General features: G+C 35.1%; 1 protein-coding gene across 3 annotated transcripts in view; it reads left to right on the forward strand.

Annotated features, from left to right (window-relative positions):
- SCEL (sciellin) overlaps positions 1 to 25,772 on the forward strand; it is a 73,840-nt gene that overhangs the window by 33,257 nt on the left and 14,811 nt on the right. For all 3 annotated transcript variants that reach the window (XM_065056392.1, XM_065056382.1, XM_065056388.1), the window contains exons 4-11: positions 658 to 775; positions 1,441 to 1,503; positions 1,814 to 1,885; positions 7,440 to 7,508; positions 9,335 to 9,400; positions 10,611 to 10,676; positions 12,725 to 12,757; positions 14,037 to 14,108. In XM_065056392.1, the coding sequence (XP_064912464.1) occupies positions 658 to 775; positions 1,441 to 1,503; positions 1,814 to 1,885; positions 7,440 to 7,508; positions 9,335 to 9,400; positions 10,611 to 10,676; positions 12,725 to 12,757; positions 14,037 to 14,108 (559 nt within the window). The remainder of the gene's footprint in view (positions 1 to 657; positions 776 to 1,440; positions 1,504 to 1,813; positions 1,886 to 7,439; positions 7,509 to 9,334; positions 9,401 to 10,610; positions 10,677 to 12,724; positions 12,758 to 14,036; positions 14,109 to 25,772) is intronic.

Consider the following 25,772-nt stretch of genomic DNA (forward strand, 5'->3'; position numbering starts at 1 on the left):
GTCTGTCCCTCCCAATAACCTTTGAAACCATACACCAATTTTAGTTAAATGTAACTAAAATATATAGATCTTAAAGGTATTGTTTTTATTAAAAGCTCAGTAAAACTCAGTAACTGGTTAGAAAAGAGACCCTGTTCGTTCAGCCACTAAGGAAAAAGCTTCAGAGGAAATCTAAACCGTTTGAGAAACCTGAAAATCCACATGTTAGACTGCATGTAGGTGGAGGGCCATTTGATTATTTCAAGTTTAGTTTTCATTAGAAATTTACATCCTGTCACACTTCTATAAATATAAGAACCACAGACAACAGCCCAGGAAACAGGATTAATTAGTTTGACTTTCCTCAATTTACTCTTGTATGTATATTTCATAGTTCCTTTATCAGATCCGTGATTGTTGACATTAAAAATATGCCAAGCTGTTTCATATCAAGGATGAAACTGAATTTTGTTTGATAAACTGGGCTTCTGCAGTCCCTTCAAGGTTGAAGGGATTAAGTCATGAACTTTTCAAGAGGACAGTTTGTACTAAACAGCAGTGGTAGCTAAAGATTCAATCTGTGCTAAACTTTTACATATTTCAGCCTTTTTAGTAGTAATTTAAGCTTCCAAAATTATCCCATATATTCATTTTCAAGATGTTTCTCTGCATTTGCAGATAAAAAGAGCCCCTCTGTTGCAATTAAAAGCAGACAACAGACTACTCATGATAGTAATAAACGACGGACCCTTTTGCAAGACAACAGCTGGATAAAGAAGAGGCCTGAAGAGGAAAGGTAAGAAAGATATGAAAGATATGAAGATATGAAGATATGAAAGATAGGTATTTAGTTCACCATGCCACATACTTTTTGTTGGATTTTCTATTTTTTCATTAATAGTATAATCTAGAATTACGTAAATTTCATCAAATAACTGTTATTTGCTTATCTTGATGAGGTATTGATTGCCTTTTGGAAGTACTAGTCTTCCGGACTTTCACTGACTATGCTTTTCATTGGGACTTTTGAGCACTGACCATTTAATAAGATGTCAGGCTTCTGCTCTACAAGAAAAATCCCACAATTCATATATTTAGGCTGCAAGAATACAATCTGACTTTTTCTTTTTACAAGCACGAAGACTATAAATCTTGAGAAGTTCTTTTAAGGACCTTAAGTCAGAAACAGTTGAAATTTACTGTAATGCAAACTAGGACTTGTATTACTGTAAGATCTCCACCTTGAGACAAGGCCCTCATTATTCGATCCAAGAACAGCAGATAGGAAGAGATAATTCTTACTCCAAAATGTCTGGAGTCACCTAAAGCAGAGATCTGTAGAAGATGTGGTCACGGCAGCTGTGAAATCTGATTGAGGACAGGAATCTTTTGCCAAGAAACAACTTTCTGTTTTAAATATTAAAATTTTAACTAACCACTGTCTTTTTTTTTTGCTTGAAGTGCTGATGAAAACTATGGAAGAGCTGTGCTTAATCAATACAAATCCCAAGATAACCTACACAGGTACAGTAGAGTATCTGATGATTTCTAATGATATTCACAAAGAAAACTGAGTTTCCTGTTACTATATCCTGTTTATAGCAAGAGCTTTCTGTTTTAAATTTTAGTCTATACATATTTCCAATGTAAATCTGACATCATTGTCAATAATTGTAAATTCAATTATTGCAATTGATGCAGGGTTGGACCTGTTGACACCTGAATGGTCTGAAATCCTGTATGATACCTTAATTCAAGACATATATTGTTTTATTGGTGATAAGTTGTTTAATAAAAGCAGTGACCAAAGTGGCATTTCTAACCTTTTTTATAGCACTAGCACAAATGAAAAGGAAGATCAGAAAGCTGTACTTGGACGATACAGGTCTGATACTAACTTGGACAGGTAGGGATTTTTTTCCGTATACATTGTCTTTTGTGATTCTCATACCTGTGAGAGGTCTTTAAAAGAAAAGCTTGAATTAAATCAGTGGATTGTGGGGTTTTTTGTTTTGTTTTGGTTTGGTTCTGTTTGCTTTTTTTTTGTTGTTGTTTGGTTGGTTTTTAAATTTTGTTATTTATTAAACATCAAAGTGGAAGACTTAGTAGAAATAAGACTAAGCAGAACTATTTTTGCATGAATGATACAAATGGAAACATGATTTGAGAAGTTCTTTCGACATTTTGCTCTTCTTTTTTCTATATCAATTTCTATGTTTTCTTGTCCTCATAAATGTAACTATCTCTGTACAGATGATATGCACTCCTACCCAGTTTCCCACTTTTTAAACTAGAAGTCAAAGTCCTATCTCCAACACTTAAGCACAACAAAGCTAAACCTCTAGTTCTTTGCAAATCCTTGCTGCCGTTTCATACCATGATCAGTACAAATATCAGAATCATATGCTTATCATACAAGGGATTAATTTGAATGTCTTCTTCAGCCTTGACCTCTGTCAAGACGTGACCATGCCTGTGTTTGTAGATTCTTTCTGTGTCGCATCTTCAAAATTCAGCCCCCATTTACATCTGGCACCTACAACATGCTGAGGCTATGAGTACCAGCATTTAAATGCACACTGTGGAAAAAGTGCACTTGTTTGACTGGATCTCAGCACAGTGTAAAATATTGCTTGATGGTCCTTACTTCTGTTGTTAGAAACAACAAAACATTGTTGACTAAAATTTACCTTCTCCATAGAAGCCTGGAATAGAATAAGCTGTGTGATATCGTTCTTCTGTCAATTGTTCTGCAGGCCGTTGAATCTTGCTGTTCACTCATCAAGAGAAAGCCATTCCATAACTTTAATTTACCTATTGCTCTTCTCTGAATCTTTTCTATTTCCATATTAGCGTTTTTGATCTGGGGGTCCAAATCTCCATGCAAGTGTTTAAGATGGACACATCTCTTGTATATATAGAGGAGTATAAGGACAGCTTTTGATTCATTTGTTATTTTTTCCCTCATACTTCACAATATTGAATTTGCTCCTTTCAGTGCTGCTGAGAATTGAGCTTTCATTTTCAAAACATTATCTATATAACTCCAAGACCATTTTCCTGAGTGATAATAGCTGTTTCAGAGATTGTTTTTCTTGGCAGGCATTACTTTGCACCTATGAAAAGTTAATGTCATCTGCCATTATAGAAATCTGACATGTTAGCAGACGAATTCTGAAAGCCTTGCTAGTCGGCATTTATTTTGACTGTCATGAGTTAGTGTCATTGGCAAGCAACATCATCTCACTTGCCTTCTTTTTCTAGATAATTTAAGAACATATGGAAAAACACAGGTCTTGTGCAGATCCTGCCTTCCACTCTGAAAAATTGTTTATTCCAGACCTTCATTTCCTGCTTGTTAACCAGTGATTTATGCATGAAAAGACCTTCTCTATTATCACATAGGAAATCAGTTTATTTGAGACTCCTTAAAGCAAATTTCTGTGAATTTCAAGTAGAATGTATCAGCTGTGTGAGTGTTATCTACACAATTGTTGACTTCAAAACAATTTTGAAGGAAGGCACAGGACGATTCCAATTTCTACAGTGTCACTGAACAGCGTTGTCCTTTTGTACTCTGTCTCTATCTCTATCATCATCATAATGTATATCTTTTTGCTTTATGCTGAGATAGTAAGATGTCTAAATTATTTTAGGCTGTAAGCTGGCTGCCTTTGTCTTTTCATAAACACAAATATATGACATAAAGGGTTCTTAATATGCAACAGATGACAGAGAATACAGAGAAATAATTACAGATGTGAAGATAAACTTCTGATAATTAATGTGGAATATGTCCATAAATGGATTGAATAATGATGGTTCTACCTTGAAATAATCGCAGTGAGGAAGCTGCAGTCAAGTTGTTTGTTTTTTTTTTCCTCACTCATCATTGGTCTTCTCAAAACTGTGGAATATAGCAATTCCAGGATTAATTTGTGCACAACTATTGCAAGCAGTCACTTCTGTAAGGGATGACCGTGTGTTCTGCATCTCTTCAGACTTGCAACCTAAGGCATGAAAGGGTGTGGTGATGTATTTTCTCTTAGCACCTTTCTGTAGCCTGCAGTCAAATTTGGTACATCTACTTCCTCTGTGAGGGATGTTCTCCACCAGGAACAATTCCCTGGTTTTCTTATAAATTACTTCTGACAAGCGTAACCACAGTAAAGAAGTCTCCAAGCTTAGAATAGTTGGCAGAACAGCTATATTGTTTAGTTGCCTGTGTGACAAAGAAGCATTCATTTGTTTTTCCTGTTCAAAATTAAAATGGGAATTTGAAAATAGAGCATGTTTCTGAAATGAAGAATAAAGTCTAAATGATTGCTCCTTCTAGACAGTTCTTGGGAAGATTTACCTTGGTATTGGAGTTCTCTCATAATTGTTTACAGAATTATTGTAAGTCACGTTGTCCATGTAGAAAATAAATTTTGTCTAGCTAAGATACTCTAAAATTGTGGCCTTCTACCCTGCATAAGTTCTTTAAGAGTTACCTGTTTTCAAGCTAGAGATTGAAACTTTTTTCCACAACTCTGTTTTTCATGTCTCCTGGCCATGACTGTGACATTCCAAGAGACAAAGATTTGTCTGGATCTCTCTGGATGAATCTCTTCAATAGCTGGTCTTCAAAATGGCTATTATTTGAAGTATTTGAAGTATTGAAATATTTGAAGTATTTGAAGTAGAAATTCAAGTATTTTAAATTGTAATAAAAAAAAAAAAACGTTTGAGAAGTAGAGGAGTAATTTTGAGTTCTTCATTGCATGTGTAAACGTGACAGTGGAAACATATCTAAAAGCCATATTAAGTACAGCTTTTTGTGTCTTGGATACTGCCATATTCATGTTCAAATAAGGTATTGTTTGATATAAATTTTTCCTAACCCAATATCTACAAAACTTGAACATCAGTTTAAGTACTACAGACCTGGGAGAGATATAGCAGATGGCTACATGCAATTGTACCATTGGCTGCAAGCACATGAAAATACCAAACACACTTAAGTTGTTAACAGAAATCCACAGCTTGATGGTAGTAGGTACAAATATACTTGTATTGACATGTAGATCTACATATAACTCAGATAACAATTGCATTGTGCAGGTGATCACATCTAGCCTTTCTGGATGGGAGGAAAAAAATTATTTATTCCTTTATTACTCTCTTATTATTAGCAACTAACTAAATATTTGACAAAAGATGACCAAGACTTTAAAAATCAAATAGTGACAATGAAAATTACGTTGCTATTTTTCCAAGTGTTGTATGTTACTTAGTCCAGAGTAGCTTCCATGAAGAATAAATCCTAATTGCATTTATAGATGTTAGATCTGAAGGGATGAGGCTGAAGCAAACGACACACTTTCGTTGTCTGCTTTATTAGTAATCTAATCCTTTGGAATGGTAGAAATCATTAGAAAAGTGAAGTGAGAGCAAACCAGAAACCGCTGTTCTGTCATAGTGTGAACCTGTTTAGTATATCTTGAGCACTGCATGCAGTATTTCACTTACGTGAAGAAACTACAATAGAACAAAACAAAAAAACCCACCAAAAACAACAACCACAAAAAACTAACCAACCAAACCAACCAAACAAACAAGTAAAAAGGAAAGGGAGAAAGGATGATCACAAGGATGGAATAGCTTTCATATGTGGAATGTCTGAAGAGACGAAGTTTGCTCAGGTTGGAAAAGAGTGATCCAGGGAAAGTAAGTATGGAATGAATATTTTATGTTATTTGCACTGTAAAAATGAGGAGATAGTGTATGCAATGTTTAGGTAATGATTCAAGGGGGAAGAAAAAGAGAGAAAAAAAGAAAAAAAAGAGAACACTTATTTTTCCTTTAACATTAATTGTAGGAGTTAACACTGCAGAATATTGTGGAGGCCAGAAATTTAAATTGGTTCAGAAAAATCTTTAGATGGGTAAATGGATCATTGATCCGAAGGTGTCTCTTGGAGACAAAATTCTGGATGCAAACAGAGGATATTCTCTGACCACTGCTTATCAGAAGCTGAAAAGTTATATACAAGGAGAAGTTAACATTATACTTACCTTTCTTCCTTCACTTTTTTCAAAGCTCCTGCTACACTGGGCAGCAGTGGAGTAGGATGTCAGATGGATCCTTAAAATGGGCAAATACAGAACCATTTATTATGCTGAAAATGTGAAAATATGAAATTAAACTTGAAAGAAATCCTGGTTCATAGGGCAGTTGTGAATTATAAGAAATGCTCATGTTTGCATCCACAGTAACGTGAGTGAGTTTAGTGAGACCTCTAGTGATCCTTCCAGTAACTGTAACTGCTGGTCATAGTGACAAGCTGCCCACGATACAGAATAGTTGTTTGCACAATTAAATTTAATGTTTGAAAAAGGCACAGAGCACATACTGGTGCAGATTATGTCCCAGAGTTCCCTTGAAGGGTTTTCATTAAATACAACAGTATTCTGTGATACTTGCCTGAAGAAAGGATACAAAATATTTTATATTATTATATTATATTGTAGTTCTAGGTTTAATTACTTTGTATCTATAGTTTCAGTTTATAAATGGGAATAGATAACTAAAATTAAGTAATTTTTGTATGTAAATAGGTTGTAGCTCAAAATGTGTTTGAGCTGGTTTAACCAAGTATTTAAGATAACCCTCTCAATTTAGTATTTGTAATGTATTTCAATGTACATCGCCTCATATTTGAACTTTTCAGAGTCCCCCTGTTCTTATTAAAGGATATTCCATATATGGGGAGAAAGCTGAAATAAAATAAGTACTTAAGTTCTTCCAGCTATGAAAGCTACATGGTGATTTCTGTGAAAATTCTGAAGGGTTTTAGGCAACAACTGTAGAATACATAGAGGGCTTGAAAAATCACATGGTTGTTTCTTACTGTAAATGTCATTACTTAACAAAATCAATTCAAGTACAAATAATCTAACTTCTTTGATAGATGTCACTAGCACGCTTTATCAGGGATTTTACACCAGAATATTTTCAAGTCACATTGATCTCTAAAAGGTGGAAAGAAAACAAGACTGTTGCATCCCTCAAGTGATGGTGAGGTAGAGGAAGAGGGGATGGCTTATGCGCTGCTTGACTGAAAACCATTTTTCTTTCTGGTATTCTGATTTAATTTAAAGGAGCTGTAATAAATTAACTGCTTACAACAATGAAGCTTGATACAGCATATCAATTAGTGTTTCAACATAACATTTTAAAACAGTTATTTGCAGTGAGCTACTTAGACTATTCAGATATTAATACATTCAATTTATATTAAATCAGCTTCAGTTCTATACCAGTTTTGACACTGGGGAATTTTTAATCTGTACACAGGGCAAAGTGATACATCATCTTTGAATTTTATGCAAGTGTTTGTGGTTGGTTGGTTTGTTTGGTTGTTTGTTTTAAATAAGATCTAGCATGTGTGTTATAAATAATTTCTGTGTTTCTTACAGAATTCCGGACAGAAATGATACTGATAAAATAAATAAGTCTCCAACTCTGAATAATAAGCAAAGCAACAGGTATGAGGTTTGGAAGCTTTATGATTTAAATATTATGTAAAATGATTTATCATGTCTCATGTATAATTTATCATGTATTATCATCTGTTTGTTATATATTATCATACATTTTGATTACCTGTACATACCAAGCATATATTATATAGAGAGATATTTTGTATGGGATATGGCCTAATAGGTTCATTTCACCACACGATATCTCAAATGCAGACATTTATACCTAGGTTATCACAGAATCCTTTTATAGCTGGTGAAGAGAAAAGGGATCTTTTGGAGGACAATTCATCTTATGTCTGTCAAATACTAATAGTTTCTTTAGAATAAGAATATTTTTCTTTAGAAATGTGTATTTGTCCACAAAGATTAAAAGAAAGACCCAGCCAGATAACACATTTACTCAGCATAGCAATTATTTATGACACACAGCATTTTAAATACAAAAAAGAAAAATAAGAGTGTTTCAAAAACAGTTCAGTGTGGGTATGTTTGAGAGTTCTAAATTTCTTTGCATTAATTCTATCAAATAGGCTACATGTTTCTGGGGAAAGTCTGCAAGAAAAATTTCTGATTAAGGTTTTCAGTGCAAAATGTTGTTGAACATTGCAAATGGAAAACTTGAGTACTAAGACATTAAAAGAATACTTTTTTTTGACAGACAAGTTAACTGATTTTTCCCACAAAAAAACAAACAGAAAATGTATGATTTATTTGAAAGGTTTTCTTTTGTCAGAAGCTTAGTCTTTTGTTTAAAACTGGTTTAAACAAATATTTAATTTAAAATAAGTTAGTACATATTTTTGAGACATTCTAAGTTTGTTTATGATTCAGAGAGGACCAATTTTTATATATAATATGATTACATAACACTGAAAATTTAGTTTCTGAAGAATTTACAGTTCCTACCTACTTGAAATTTTTATTTAAAAAATGGAAGTCAGGAGAGCTCAGCCACCATACTTACAAATGAATGGTACAGATATTTCACTGCACCTTCATCAATGTCAGTAGTGTTCTGTCAGTAATAAATTACAGAAGTATAGTTGCTAGTGAAGACTGAACACAGCAATTAAATGTCATCTTGAGAAGTGTTGAGATATTACTCTGAAGAGCAAATGAATATCCCTGGCATTTAAAGGTCAAGTGAGGTCATTCTTTTAAATTATGATTCTGCAGCATTATGTTGTAAATCATGGTGATGATGAAACATGAAACATCATATAAATTGGATTTTACCTTGTTTTGTCCGGAGATGACTTTTTAATAGACCTACCGTGAATTTTGAATTAGGACTTACATGAGACTTAAATGGTATATACTTTTTCCTGCCAGAGAGCAATAAAATTATTTCTAAAGTTCCATTTTTCAGTTATTCTCATTACATTAAGAATTGCAGAGGACAAGACGATAACTTTGTGATGACCTTTATGAGAAAAATCACTGGCTTGGAATTTATACAGTTAGGAGTATGAGGAATACCAGCTACTTTTACAGGCATATAATAAAATTGACACAATTCAGGAAGAAACCTAAAATTTAAATAATGAAAAGTAAATACTTTAATATTTTAAGTTTCGGAGACTGAAGTGTAAGTACAGAAGTCCGGATATTAAGAAGCCAGTAATTACTTTGGATATCAAGTGAAAACACATCTGTTCTCTCATGTATAAACATAGTCCTACCATTTACCATACACGGTTTTATCATTCTGGCAGTAGAAACATGATTTCTTATCATTGTGGGGTTTATTTGTTTGTTGTTGTTGTTCTTTCTTAGAATGATATACTTATTGAATATTAATTAATTAATTAAGTGTATTTCCTTAACAGACAATCTTGGACTCCTGATGCATCATCCACAAACACTGCTGCAACATCTCCAACCAAGAAAAAAAGGTAATCATTACCACCATTGCATGGTTGCCAAAGGATATATAGCACTCTATGAAAACTCAGTAATATATCACAATTACATATAAAAATGTTACCAACTCTCTCCTCTAGCATGCTCTAACTCCTCAGCAGCTTCAAGGAATCGTCTTCTACATGCTTTGGCTTTTTCCATGAGAGTAATGTGTTTCAAGGTTGTCTCTGTAGAGCCAGTTTTGTGAGCCCAGTGGACATAGCACCAATAGATGCTCTGTCCTGCAGCCCTTAACTCAGCGACCTTATGCCTTTTCAAGTGTCTAAATTTGTAGCTCACTGTAGTTGTGATCAGCTGAAATCTCTGATGCTAAACTTGACCCTGTGCTGTTGCACTGCAATAGAACACACTAAGGTTTTATGCATGATGCACAGTTAGCTTTAAAAATTTTGATTTCTGATAGTATCATCTGGGAAATAATAAAACCAGGGTGTGGAGCAAAGAGCTACATTTTTAATCTAAATACACTGTGGGCAATAGCCATATTTTTGTGCATACTTCCCAGCTGCAAATTCTGTCTGTTTGTAATTTTCTCTTCTATATTTCATGCATAAAAATTGTGATCAGTAGAACTACGAAAGCAGAAATTAAAATGTCATCATTTTCATGCTAATCGCCCTGCTTGTTAGGTGGAATTTTATGGTGTTTTCAGCCCTGTAGTTCTATTCCAGCTCTTTGAAGATGTGAAAGGCCATCACTGAATTGCACTGTTTATGGTGCAATTGCTTTTTCCTCAGAAATAATTGCTGGATTGATAGTTTTGAGGAAAAAAAATGATAATAACTGAAAGTGCTTGTGATGTTTATGTGACCTCTAATACCAGTCTGAACATGTTTCTTGGCTTGATCCTTGACACCCTTTCCATTGTGCATTCTATCTGTTTGTCCTTCTCATGAATGATCCATTTATCTGTATCAGTCAGATTGCAGAAAAGACCACCTAGAGTCAGAGAACACACTTTTCACAACAATAATTAAAATTTACTGTATTATTTCCAATTTCATTCATTTTTCTGGAAAAAATGGTCTAAAACCTATTGTATGCAGTATTTCATGATACTAACAATTTAAGAAAAGTTCAAGGTATTTCTACATCACTTCTGACTTTCTAATATTCACAGTATGCTGTCCAGCCCCATAGCATCAAACTAATACTCAGGAATTTATTTGTTAACACTGACAGGCAGTCTTGGATGCCTCCCTCAGTTTCAAGTACAAAGACTACGACAGAAACAGTGGAAACCAAACGGTAAGTACTAATGATTGTCAGTTATTTCCTAGTTCTTAGCTAGAGCTGCTTTTGAGAGTGACCCAACAGGGCAATTCTTTGAGGGACTGAGTTTGATGAGGAAGATGGCAAGAGAAAGCATCCCATGCCTTGATACTTGTTCGGGCTCTCAACAGCTTCATGCCCAGCACTGACTCAGATCTGAATATGTGAAGTGCCAGTGTCTTGAGGTTACATAATTGCTCCCCAAATTTTCCTACAATGCTTTTATGCTTTCTTCATGGTCTTGCTTTGGACTATTCCATTTAGCTGTCCACAAGACAAATCTGCTACAGAGCGACTAGCCAGAAGGGCAGGAATCTATTGGCACCATTTGGTCTGACAGCCAGGGGCTAACCCTGGGCCCTTTTAGTTAACGGTGTGGCAAAAACCTAAAGATTTGCTTAGTCATATCTCAGTGAGGTGTCCAATAATAAGTTTAGAAGAAAAACTCTGGCTAAAGTTACTTGCAGATGAACGTTTAACATTTATTTCTAAAGTTGTGTTTGCTTTCTAGCAGATCAGAAAGAGAACAGAGAATATTTCTTGTGATCTCATCTAAAAGCAGGATATGGATGGCTTAAAATATTCACTAATGAACTTCAGTGGTATTCTTTGCTTAGGTCTCCCATTGGCTGCAGCATTGTCTTGTACTTCTCTAGTTTTAATCTGGGAAACTTCCAACATAAGTCTTGTGCATATCAATGATAAAAATTAAATTAAATAGAATTTAATGGATACATTGCATGTCAGGTACAATACCTTGGTACACTATTGCCTAGGCAGTTTGTGAAATTTTTGCCACTGGGACACTTTAACATGAATCCTTAAAACCAAGTTTAGCAATTCTTTTTATTCTTATTCTCTGTTTACTACTGTCTGTTTGGCCAAGGTCCAAAGTCACTCACCGCCCAGCAGAAAGATATCTCCTAAATCTTAAAGTTTATATTCTTTTAAGTCAGTGTTTACTAGATATTTTTAATATGTCAACTGTGATGAATTTATCTGGCTTCACTTCAATATCTCACTATGATCATGGTAAGTTTGAAAGCATAGGACATGCTTCATCCTCTATATGGTATCTGCCCAGATTCCAAAAAAATGCCGAGATTCCTGTGTCTTTCTCAATGCTAATTATCCAGTTACTCCTCTTCTCTCATAGTCCAGAGAAGACCAAAATACAGGCATATTTTTAATGAAGCTCTCATGTGCCTTCCTGGGTCCTCTAACAACACTGTCACCAAAGACTGTTGGTTAAACAGTGATGGGCACTTATTTTTTCGTCTTTTAAAAGTGCTTTGAAAGCTATTTCAAATTGTGAATGTTATTGTAATTAATAATAGTCACCAAAGCAAAGCCTTTTACTTGCCCATGAGTTTCAGGAAGTAAAGTGCTATGCATAGATGCTAATAACCAGTTTTATAAGGTCAGTATCAGTCTTAGTGACAGGTGGAGCAAAGACCTGTGTCTTTTCTTCAAATATGAGAATGGCCAGTTGTTCTGCTAACCCCAGGAAGGGAGTTCAGCAATCATGGGTTTGGAAGATTTTTGGTCAGGGTTTATTATTCAGTTACATTTCCTGATTCTGAGACCTGATCCCAGCCTTCTACTAGTCAAGCATGACATGGAAACCTCTGAAGTGCTTCACCTCCATTCCAAGCTGACTAAGCACACTTTATAGAACACTTAGGAGATGTTGCAGTTGAAGCTAAGAATATAAGCAGCTCACTGTAATTGAGTTTTTTGATTAAAAATTGTGTGCTGAAAACAGAACACTATTGATCAATGACTGGAGAATATTAATTGAAGAATGATTGTCTTAGTAAAGTATAAAGAATATGATTAGAATTTAGTATTATGCTACTTGAGTTAAACATGTGTTCCACATTAAGAAACAAAGAAAACAACCACTTAGGAAGTAAGAAAAAGCAAAATTAACTGCCTTTGACTGATTTAGAATTTTGCAAAGTGCTTCAATACTGGCATTTTGCTACTTGGTTTCTGAAATCCTTACTCTTTTCTTTCCTTAGGACCACTTCGGAAAATTCGGAGGCTCCAATGACGTATGTCTTGCTTACTTTGCTTCTTAGTAGATTTAGAAATGCAACACACTTCTGTGCACAAGCCTTGATTATTATTTTACATATATTTATAATACACAGACTGTATCATTTATCTGGAAGGGATCCTCTGTAGTCAATGTCACAGAATTACATGAAGAAGACTTCCTTCCTTGCAGAAATGTAACTTTTCACATAGCTTAGAATGTTTAATTGGATGTTTATTCAAACTGCAAAACCAACTGTAACTCTACAAAAAATTTAAACCTGCTTCCCAGTTTTAGTTCCACAGTTATATATGTTGCTAATGCAAAAATTCCTTTATATTAAACTGTTGCTATAAAGAAAGAGTGAAAAATAGAGTATGCACAAAATGAAGAAAAAGAAAGTGGTAAATTAAAAAGCTGTGCACATGCAAAGACTCGTAATAGAAGGTATTAACATAAGGTAAATTGACTTAAAGTACTCTAAACTTATCTGAATGTCTGCAAAGGTTGCTCTAATTTCAGAAAATTAATTAATTAATTAATTAATTAAACATGCATTTCACAAGGCCTAAATTAGGAAAAGATTATTTAAACAACCTGTAATTTCATGGCTTATAGTTAAGACAGCTATAAAACTTGTCATGGTTTAGTTGCCATCCTAACTGGAAGATTCTCTAAAGAAACCTGTAACTCTCACATCCAACTGTATCACCTGCCTTCTCCCTTTTTTATAATTTGTTAAAATTTTAGTATTCCTGTAACGACCAATCTGACTACTCATACAAATAAGTAAAAACAGGAAAGTGAAATTGTTTACTTAGTTTTTTAAAAATCAGTACTTTTCTAAATAAACAAAACGTTAGTTGTTACTACATAAGGTAGTAGAAAAGTGTTTAAAAATCCTTTATTACTAAAATATTATTGAAACAGTAAAGGAACTGCACTTTATTACTATATCTGTGCTAACAAAGCAGCTGGTCTTGGAATACTAATTTTTCAAGACTCAGTGGATGTTGTAATCTCACGAAATAAAGCATTATATAGCTTTTTATATATTAATTCTTTTTATATATTATGTATGTCATTCTTTATATATATTATATATATTTTTTATTTTATATATATGTAAAGAAAAAAAAAAAAAACAGGAAAATGTTTCTCAGGGAAAACTGAAAATCACTGGGGTTACTTTTGTAAGAAATACAGTACCTACAATGGTAATCCATTTAAATGATATAATGTGTTTCCAAATATCTTCTTGTGCATTAAGTATGTTTTCACAATTCATATTGCAGGGCTGCCCTTGCCTCAGAACAGGTGTCCCCAGAGAAATCAAAGACTGATGTGGATGATCAACTTACAGCGAGGTAACAGAAGCAGATATAATCAAGACAGCATTTTGTTAAACATTGATAAATGTGATATTAAGTACTCAATTGGTTAGATTTCCATATTTGTAGCTCATTTGGACATAGTGTGTGATAAATGCAGCATTTACCTCATTCTAACAGAATCAGAGAATGGTTGGGGTTGGAAGTGACCTCTGTAGATCATCATGTCCAACCCACCTGCCAAAGCAGGTTCACCCAGAGCAGATCACACAGGAATGTGTCCAGGCGGGTTTTGAATGTCTCCAGAGAAGAAGACCCCGTGACCTCTTTGAGCAGCCTGTTTCAGTGCCCTGGCACCCTCAGAGTAACAAATTTCCTCCTCATATTCAGATGGAACCTCCTGTGCTTCCGTCTGTGCCTTTTGCCCCTCATCCTATCATTTGGCACCACTGAAGAGTCCGGTCCCATCCTCTTCACATCCACCCTTGAAATATTTGTAAGCATTGATAAGATCTCCTCACAGTCTTCTCTTCTCCAGGCCTAACAGACCCAGCTCTCTCAGCCTCTCTTCATAAGAAAGATGCTCCAGGCCTCTAATCATCTTTGTAGCCCACTGCTGGACTCCCTTCAGTAATTACTTGTCCTTCTTAAACTGGGGTGCCCAGAACTGGATGCAGTACTCCAGATGCAGCCTCACCAGGGCAGAGTAGAGGGGGAGGATAACCTCCCTTGACCTGCTGGTCACACTCTTCTTAATGCACCCCAGGATACCGTTGGTCTTCTTGGCCACAAGGGCACATTGTTGACTCATGGTCAACCTATTATTCACCAGAACTCGCAGGTCCTTCTTTGCAAAGATGCTTTCCAGCAGGTCCACCTCTAACCTGTATTGGTGCCTAGGGCTGTTCCTCTCCAAGTACAGGACCCTCCACTTGCCCTCGTTGAATTTCATCAGGTTCTTCTCTGCCCAGTCTTCCAGTCTGTCCAGGCCTCGCTGGATATCAGCACAGCCTTCTGGTGTGTCAACACAATTGGTCTAGAAGTATAAAGTTGAGTTCCATCTCATTGGAACTAAGTTATCTCAGATGTTTCATTTTTTATTCTTTCAGTCTGTCTAGCCTGCATCTTAAAGAATAGCATATAGATAATTGCTGCAAATGACTGGAAACAGATGAATTGCAGTCGCATGAATTACATAGTATATTTTCTTTGATCTTCAACGAATTGTGGAAGATGTAATATCTACACACTACTATGTATAAAAAAAACAACTTGTGCATTATAGTGTTAGCATTTTACATAGTAAGAGCCCAACATATACCATTTAGTGTGACAAAATTAGTACATTTAAACAGATGGACTTGTTCTTGTGGTATGAGTCAGATGGCATATGTACTAATGTATCTTGGAAAGTGTACAGAATACCATGAAAACATAGATATTTTTTTTTAGATTGAAATGCCACCAAATTTTGAGGTTCTCTACTGATGGAGATGTTACAGTTTTTAAAACAATCAGCAATAACCATTAAAAAAGTTGACTCTGTGACTTGGACCAAAATAAAATGCCTGAATATGCAATTTAAAAGTGAGTGAATCAGAAATAGATTTCTAGATATGCACTGAGAATTACAGCAGCTCATTCGGTAGTTTCTATCTGGAAATACGAAATGATGCAGACAGTAGAATTAGCTGATTTTATTGAATTTTATTAATAAAATACAGTTTTCTGTGGTCTGAAACTGCAGTCTATATTTTGAATCATGCCCCCTCCCCCAAGTGTATAAAACCAGTATAGAATAATTAAGAAAAATCCAAAAGATGTCTGACAGTGTAATCTCTAGGAAAAAAGCAACATTTGAGTGAAATATTTTCCTGTCAACGTATGTGAAAGCTCTTAGAGAATTAAATACACCACTGTATTAACTAGGGAAGTCACAGTCATTCTTCACTCCTAAAGGCTCATTAAGGTTTTACTTAATCCCCACCCTCAATCAGTTCACATTCATCATCCCCGTGGCTTTCATTACCATATCAAGCTTTGTATTCCTGTCCCTCCATTGGTGGAGAACTGGAGGAATATTTTACTGGTCTACAAGTTTCTATGGTAACATTGTGCTGCTAAAGCTATTTGTGTCAGTATATAAACCATAAGTAGCCTGTAATCTTAGTGGGCAAAATTCAGCCCTCCCTACTCCTCCTTTACATTTGGCTGGTGCTTCAGATGTCATCCATCTGCTGCTGAAGTGTCAGCTTCACGAAACTACAGATTTTTGTTAAATTTATGCTAAACAAGAATGTATTAAGCAGCTGTCAGCAGAAGTGCCATTTCTTTATAAAGATGTCATACAAATACTACACTTTTGGCAAAAACAATTGTGCCACACAGGGGAGGTAAATAGTTACACAAAAAGTATTTCTAGTAACATAGACATTTATTAGAATAATATTTATATTACACCCTTCAATTCCCTATATTTTTACTTAGAACTTGAAAGATTTTCAAGTCACGCTTTTTAAGTCATGGTTAATTGATTATTTGTCTTTTGCTCGGGATTCTGATAAGGATGTTAAAGGATTAATGAATTAATTTCAGTATAAGTGGAAAATGGCAATTGGTTTTCTATCAGACTGGTCAACGATAAAAGGAAAATCTTTTGGAAGAGATTTACCCGAAAAAGATGTCAGATACTGTCTCTTGGGCTAAAAGTGTAAGCTTCCCTGTATAATGTTCCATGCAAGGCCTAACATTGATTCTATTACCCTAAAAAGGTAATGTTTTTGTAAATGTAAAAGGTAATGTTTTTGAGTAGAACAGATAGATATGGCATCTGTCTTAAAACAGAGTATACAATAATATATACAACATATCCGGAGGCATGGACATATGAACCTCCATCTTTTGGAGAGGATTAACTGAATGGAACAATCATCTCATTATTAGTTAGGGCATCTATAGGTACTCCAGACAACATAAACAGGCTAGGATCCAGAAAAAGTAAAGATAAGCACTGTCTAATAATGGTGTATTTTTCTGAGCACAATAGGTCATCCGCAAATCAGGTCTCTAGATATGTCACAAATGCAGCAGCATGTGAGCACTGCACTGGATACATACAGAGACATTTTTCTGATTTACCCAATGGGTCTTTTATCCATTGCTTATTAAGTTCTTTTTGTGTTTCATTTCCATTTCAGTGGAGATTCAAGATTCTCACTCTGTGTTTTTCCATTGCAGAATTATAGCAATCATTAAACATAGGTGTTTAAAAAAATGTATTTTTTTAAAAAAGACAATCTTGTCTTGTTAAATCGCTTCAAACATCCCGAGGGTGTTTAACACAGCTTTAGTCAATCTTTCATTCATGATTATACGTAGAAGGCAAAAATGTGTATTTCTATCAAATGCTTTTATATGGAGTTCATTTGTACACAAGTACAGTGATTCCTTTCATATGTGATCTATACAGAAAGTAACAGTGTGTGGCATGGTGGGCCACATTCATGAGTTCAGTAACAAGTATTACCACCAAAGTAAGCAGAGTAATCAGAAAGCCATATTTCCAGCAATTCATAAATTGTAGAAATAATGAATTTATGTTTTACTTTGCACAGGTGTATCAGAATTAGTGTTGGATATATTTGAGGAGAAGCTTTTGAGGTGATAGTAACAAGGGCTATGTAAGAACTTGGAGATCTTAAAACATCCGTAGTGAGATTGTCTGCTACCAGTGAATAGCTACTAGTATGTAGGGGCACAGAACTTACTGTAGAAACTTTCATATAAGCATTTATTTTTGGTATGCCATCAACTGCTGAGTTAGGTTGAAGAAAACATCTCAGCTCTGTATTTGTATGTATATGGGTGAGAGAGGCAATTTCTGGGGGTCAGAAACAAGCAACTAGAATATTTTTCTGACATATTTAAGTAAATACTATATTCTTGGCTCTTTAGCATTTCATTTTCTGTGAAGTACAGTTCACTGACTATTAGTTCTGTACAGGGTTTTCCTATATTGCACAGGGTAATTCACTATAATCACTCCTGCCAGATAGTAGCAAATTCAGACAATGCTGTAAACATGTTTGTGTTGTGCTCCTTATTAATGATGTTCCTATTTGACCCGAGATGTGTTGACAGTTTTCATTATAGAAGACTGTGAAAGAATAACACGTTAGTTACCTGTGCTTAGACTATCTCTTGTAACAGGGACAATTTTTCTGTGTCTGTCAACATTTGGCGACTGTGAAGAGGGAAAAAAAAGAAAGACACAGATTTTTTTTCAAATTACATAAAAAATGTGAGTAAATTACATAAAGTATAAAAATGATATACCAGGTCTCTTAAATGAATATTTCTTGATAAAACTTTTATTATTCTAGAGCTGTAAAGAGCACAAAACTGAGAGAACATGTAGGTGCATTTTGAGGCATTGGACAATTATGTGTTCCCATTGCATGAGAAAGAGAAATCTGATGTATGAAGAGAGACTGGAAGTTTCAAACAGCCACTAGAAACAGCTTAGAGAATTATCTTAGGTTGAACTAAAGTTTAGATCACCAAAATTAGAAGGCATGATTCGCTCACCAGGTATGTCTCTCTGACTTTTCCATTGTGATGTCATTTTTACTTGCTCTCACTTGTTAGTGAGACCTTAAGGAGACCTGTTTTCAAGGACACTTGTGTCACTCAAAAAATGTTGGAAGCAAGGATACTAAACAGAACTATTCATAATTCAGTAGTTGTAACTGCAGCCAGATCTTGCTTTTGGCTACAATGACAAGTTTGTTTTTATGGTAAAGTGAAGTGGTTTTACACACTTTCTAAATTGCTTCTGATAGAACAAATTAATGCAGTCATTTTTGATGATACATTTTTGCGTTTCAAATGAAGGCACTTCCTAGTGACAGCAACCTTCTGCTTCCCAGTTCTGATAAACTCTGCATTCAGTGTAATGCTGGTTTACAGCTTTTCTGCACATTGATACAAATGATTTGCTGTTGCAGAGCTTATGTGAAGAGATCCAAGCCCATCATTCCTAACTGAAGAGTTAATACAGTGTTTACAGGGTCACACATATCCTCCAAGCAAAACTGAATGAGTTGTTGTCCTTTTTTTCAGTGATCTTTCCCAGTCCACCTTGTATAAAACATTCTGATCAACAGCTTCTTCCTCTGTATGTAACTCCAAAATCCTCTGGGCTAAGCATTACCCTGGTTCTGGCACAGTATAAATTGTCTTTCACAGTTGACTGCAGACCTCTTCTCTTGCCTCATCCTCGGCTGTTATTGATGAAAGGTTTGAATGAGAGCTCCTGGTACTGATGAGTGAGCATAGCAATGTGAAAGGAAATGCACCCTGATTCAGAATAAATGCCGCTCTTTTCTCAAAGAACTTCTTTATTCATTCTCAGTTATTAGTGCCAATGTCTGACATAGGGATGGTAAAGCAGTCATGGATGGCAGACCGAAACTCAGACGGGTCCATGATGTTAAGCTCTATCCAGTGAGATGCCTGACATGCTCAAAGCCAATTCTTTTTGGTTCAGATTTGGAAGGCCCAGTTGGCAATCAGTTGTTTTTGTATTTTTCTGTGTTGACACGACTAGGCCAGAAATGGCCTTAATGTTTTAGCCAGACTTAGTGTGTCAGAAGAAGAAGCTGTCAGTCAGAATGCTTTGTAGGACATCAACTGGAAGATATCACTGAAGAAAGGACAACAGATGCAACTTGTTTGGCATCACGTTCAGAAATATTATATGTATCTTACAATATCATCCATCCAGAAATAGAGTCATCTCAGGAGCATTTTAATCCTGTTCAGGACTTTTAATCAGAAAACAGATGGAGATTTATTAAAAATACTGTATATGACTCCATGAATAGATCTGCCTCTGGATTGCTGCTGCTGATGTTGATGATGACAGAGTGAGTAAATCTGAAACCTCACTGAGTATCTGGGATTTGACACGAAGTGCCCCACTGATTGAAGACGTTACAGCAAGTCTTCTGAAATTTGTGTGGACCTTCAGTTTTCTGGTCCGTAAAACACCACCTACAATATTGATGCCTAGGTATTATATGAACTGTTTGTGTATCAGCAAAGAGGGATGACAACATTCTAGGTAACAAGGCAAGAAAGCCTTCAGGAATTAAGGAACATCTGGGACTAGATATGGGCTCAGTAAGACTTTTACAGGTTAAGTAAGCATTCACTGAATGACTAGGGAGTTGTGGTCTCATACTCTCCTGCCTGATACTCGAGGTTCAAGAGAATAGCTGGGGTCTGTTTAAAATTTTGTTTCTCACTCTCCCACACATGTCCAGGATTAACTTCAGTTTGTCTTCAGCATAAGGACAGTCATAAAAATGTGATCAAACTTTAAAAAATATATTCTTGTTGATTGTTTTCTTCATCGCCTTCAGAATTTACAAATACAAGCTTTAGGAAGGTTTTCATTGCTTCCATCAAACAACTAATAACATCATTAAAACCCTTTTGTAGGGATGGTTCCATGATTCCTGTTTCTACGCCATATGAAGCTTTATCTGAATGCTTTCAAGATTAAAAAAGAAAAACAAACAAACAAACAAAGTATTAGCTGTGCCTGAATGTCTGGGTGGGATTAATTTGTGTTTTCCTTTTTGATGGTGATCTGAATTGTCATCAGTTAAACCAGAATTACAACATTATTCTCCACTGAAATAAGTGAGATTCACAAACGAATCTCACAGAGCAGGACTGAAAAGTATTAGATCTTTAACTCAGATGAACTGAGCTAGACATCAAGTGCAGACTTAAAGCAAAATGTAGACAACTCAATTTGTCAAAGTTTTTAATCTAGAGCATAAAAGGAAAAAAAAAATCATACTATGTGATTACATAATACATTCATTTTTATACCTTACTTACTCAACATGTCTTTGGGTCTTTTGTACATTAAACCAAGGAAGACATTAGATACTTAACATTAACAAAATGAGATAATGCAGAAAATAATTGTTCTGTAAATGGAGGAACATTTGCTGATATTGATTCAGGGTCAGAAATATTAAGCTTTTGAAATCTAGTTAATTTCTGAGGAAGTTGTCACACAAGCGCGAAGTAATTTCCCCTTTTGTTTGTGTCTGAGGAGAATGGGGGTCCAAGATATGGCAGAGTAGGAATGTCTTGTTAAACCAAGGCATAAATTTTGCATGCAGAATGCCTTGACATCTTTTTTTAAACATACTTTACTTATTTTCTTTGCAAGCCTTTTATTGCACTGGACTTCATTAGTTGCCAAATTTATAATCCTATTTTACACAAGCAGTTTGAGGCAAAATAGTAGATGGCAGCAGCAAAATTCATGGTTAACAAGTTTATAGCATGAGGCTTACAGTGGCCCAATTGCACGTCTTTTATTCTGTCATTCAGAGTGGCATTTTCTTGTAAATTCCTGGTGCTATTTTAAGCATTTTTCTGCAAGGGGACGTGAGAGGCAGAATAGAGGTGGTTACTTATGAAGAAAAAAGTAAATTCATCAATAGAATTGTCTTCCATACTTCAGTGTTGATAACAAGCAGATCTAGGTCTTAATCTAAGTCTTAATGTTTTATTTTACAACAAATACATTCATTTTTTCAATACTTGATGCTTTTGTACAAAATGTGGTACAAAATCCTCTGTACTTTTGTTTTTACACAGAATACAAAAACTCCTAAAAAATTCCAGTCATGTCCTATGGCTTTATTAAAATATGTCATCTTGTTAAATCCATGAGCAAACTATATACTCTGCTCCTGACAGGCTGTCTGACCTACCTCATCCTCATTCATTTCAAAAACACTTACCCTAGGCAGAATGTTCACAGTGATGCAATGACTGTCTCTGAAAATACTATGCTTGGAGGTGGCTTCCTTTGGAATGACCTATGAAAAATGTCAGCATCTATTACAAGCCACCTACTACGTTTGGAAGATATTTCCCCAAGTTTGTCTGAACTGCTTTGTGTAGAAATTTTTATGCTGCTGTTTTCCATCAGCATCTATATTTTTAAAAATTCTTGACAAATTTTAGAAGAAAGAATTCAGTTCAACCAGCCTTGGACACTGAAACAATTTATTTTTTCAAATGATTGTTATACCTGTAACTGGAAAGGTTTCTCCACAACAGACTTGCATTGCATTTGATAATCTGATACTCAAGGAACCTCATTAATATATTAATAAATAGGTTAGTCTCTTCCCCATTTTAAACCTTGACATGTCTTTTAGAAATATTAGAAAAAGTATGAATTATGGTGCTGATTTTTAGCATGCTACCAACTCGAACAAAACCTAACCTGAATTTCTGTTTAGGCCCTGTATTGCACATCCATTCTAATTTTTAATTGTGAGACTGGGTTATGTGATGATAACCCTGCTACCCACTGTGTGCTATTGCTCAAGTAAACATAGCTTTGCTAAAAACGATTGAAAAAAATCAGCAAAAGTATGCCCTGAACCCAATCAGGTAATTTCTGACTTATCCATTAGGTCCTGCGGCTTGCCCTACTTTACATTTTATTGTTTTACACATAACAGTGCTCAGACTATAGCTTTAGTTGCTAATAACCTGAACTATGCTTGAACCAGTAGCTTGAAGCTCCGTCTCCTATGACTCCTTCTTTGCACCAGCCAGCCACCTCAAGGCAAAGAAATTGCAAGACACCAGCCCTGATTAGCTGCTGCACTCATGTCAAGCAGATGTTTCATGAGGATGAAAGTTAGAGAAGTGTTACCAGTGCAATAAATAAACACCTTATAAGGGTTATGTTTTATCGAAATTTTGTTCCATAGGAACCATAAAGTGCAGCTGAATGGGTCAGTCAGCATGTATTTTTGTGCTGAAATCTGCAGGTACAACTGTTTCTGTTCACTTATTAGGACACTTCAGTGTTGGCATTCTATAAATCAGGCTGCTATTGACAAGGAGTGCATGCACAGCCTAGAATTTTATTACATTGGTTACTGTCCCTTTAGACAAAATCTTCCTCGCAAGCCAGTCAGTGCATTGGGATACTCAAAGCACTGAAAATAATGCATGAAGAAGTAAAAGATGCTTTTGGCTGCCAAGTCACAATGATTTAAAGTCTACAGAAGTGAACTAACTCAGCTATCCCTTGAGTTGCACCAAAGACTAATACGGGCCAGTAAACACATTTCTGAAGGAATGATTCTTAAATTATTGGAAGTTTGTAAATATTTTTTTTTGTTGCTTCCAAATAGGCAGCAGTTAAACTATTTTAGCTAACTCCTAATTTTTTTTTTGTTTTGTTTCAAAACTCTGTGCAAAGTGAACTGAGCAATTTAAGGTAAAGAAAATCTGAAGGTATGTGGGAAGAGTGTTAAAATGAATGTGAAATCTTAAAAATATTGTGTTCTAAAGCCAGAATCTTTCCTGGTAATCTCGAGGGAGTTTCTTTCTTTCCTGTTGACAGAAAAATGATGCCTACAACAACTATATAAGTGATAAAATTTCCAAGTGTTTTACAATTTCTTTATTATTATTAATCCAATTATGTACCATTTGATGCAAAACCGCTAAGATATGTTAACATTTCTTACAAAGACTAACACAAAAAGTTCTAGTATTTGAGCACTGTGGTGGGAGCATATTTTATCTGCATTGTGTTTGATTATCTTTATAGGAAGGTGTCTTCAATTATTTGACATCATTCTGAAAGAAGAGTCCCCAGTAATTTTAAAAAATATGAAATAGAAAATGATAAAAAAGTCAATACAGTATTTTATATCTATACCATGCGTAAAATTTTCAATCATATCTGTTTTACTGAGTTAAGCTTCATGAAAAGCATATTGGAATTTTGTTCTCCAAATGCTTATATTCCTTTGAAAATCAGTGTACTGGCCTGCAGAGCATAGCTTTGCCACTGTCACAACCTTTCTGTTGCTTCACTCTGAGCGAGTCAGCAGAAATCAGCAGAAAGGCTACAGACAACCCTGCTGAGTAAACCATATATGACTGCAGCCAGAATAAACAGGAGTCCCAAATCTGCTTTCTATGATTTGGGTGAATATGCAACGCTGAGGCTGATACATAGGTGAGGGCTGCATGCATAGCACATAAAGATCATAACTGAGGTAGATGCAATTGCAAAGCTTCAGTAGGCTTTATAGAAGACTTGAGACACGTATTTTAAATACCTGTAAGAACATAAAGGAATGGAAGATGCAAAAGACGGGAATAATTATGTATATTTTACTCAAGTCAGACACATGCACAGCTGGAGGGTTTTTCTTAATAAAAACTGCAAAAATGTAAGTTAATAAAGTAACTATCTGAGGTCTTATCAGACTTACTATCATTTTAGTGTTGCTACTGAGGAAGCAATTAGCCATTGAATTGGTAAAGGAAAGGGTATTTTTGGATAATCACAAGACTCCAGCTTCTAGAGGAAAACTCTAAAAAGTGTGAAATCTGTGGTAATATAAAGAGAATTTGCAGAAGTATATAGTATGTAGATTTATTAATGACTGGTATTGAATTCTAGCTAAATGGCAGTAGAGTCTCTTTGCATTGAGCTGTTTTTTTAGTTCCTAAACAAACAGAGATATTGATAATCTCATCAAAGGGAGCTCTAACAAACACAACCAAAAATAAATCTGAAAAGGTTGTCTTTATCATTCACTGAGGTGTTGTTTCATGACAGAACTGTTCAGAATGAAATCTCAGAAATGAGATGAAGGGAACGCTGTTGACTACCAGGTTATAGAACAGGTCCTACAGAGGGGGCACTGTCATGGGCATCCCTCTTTTCCATTGCTTTTTTTTTAGGAGGGAATTTTTCAATTTCTTCTGGTGAGTTAAGGTTACTAGATGGTAACTCTTTTAGGTAAGGTTGCATAAATTTTTAGTAGAGGAGTTTGCAGCTGGAAAGTGCATTTTCACATAAATGTTTCTATAAAACATTTACAACAGTGACACCCTTTGCACCTCATGTTCTGACTTCATACTACTAAATGTTCTGTTCAAAGTATAAAAGGCATTGATTTATATTTCTATTTTTCATAGTTATGTTACATGATTATACATTACATGTTTAATGCTGCTATATTGAAAAAAGTAAATTAATTAACCAACAATATCTAGTTAGTTCAAGGAATATTTTTTTTTCCTTACTTGAGATAATAACAGTAAATCACATCCTGCCGCTTTTATGGAAGTTCAAGAACCAGTGGATATGATTAGTTCTCAGCATTCCTCAGTTTAAACGTGAAATTTCTTGAGAGGAGAAAATCTGCTTGGGAAGGAGCTGGTCTAGATAGCCTACCTAATAGATTTTTTGACTGATTTAGCTGGGAAGACTGAGTCCATAATTATTTTTTAGGTAAGAAGTTATTAATATCAATAATATTTGACTGATTGTATTGTCTCATAAAGATTTTTGTTATATTGTATGTTAGAGGTCAGGCACTCTTTGAAGTTGTCTATGATGCATGTTCAGGAGGAATTATCATTTTTGACATAAGTATTAGGTATTAATAGCTGTTTCCAAAACATTATTTGGTCCTATTATTCCAGGAAAAATGTGTGCTTATGTGCATATGGGAGGCATACGAATGTGTCTATAAATTACTAAAATGATATATGCTTTGTACTTTTCATCAGTTTAATTTTGCCTTTCATAAAGAACGTGTCAACTGTAATTTCTTTTTA

Source organism: Columba livia, chromosome 1 (assembly GCF_036013475.1).
Source record: "Columba livia isolate bColLiv1 breed racing homer chromosome 1, bColLiv1.pat.W.v2, whole genome shotgun sequence".
In the NCBI taxonomy this organism is placed as follows: Eukaryota; Metazoa; Chordata; class Aves; order Columbiformes; family Columbidae; genus Columba; species Columba livia.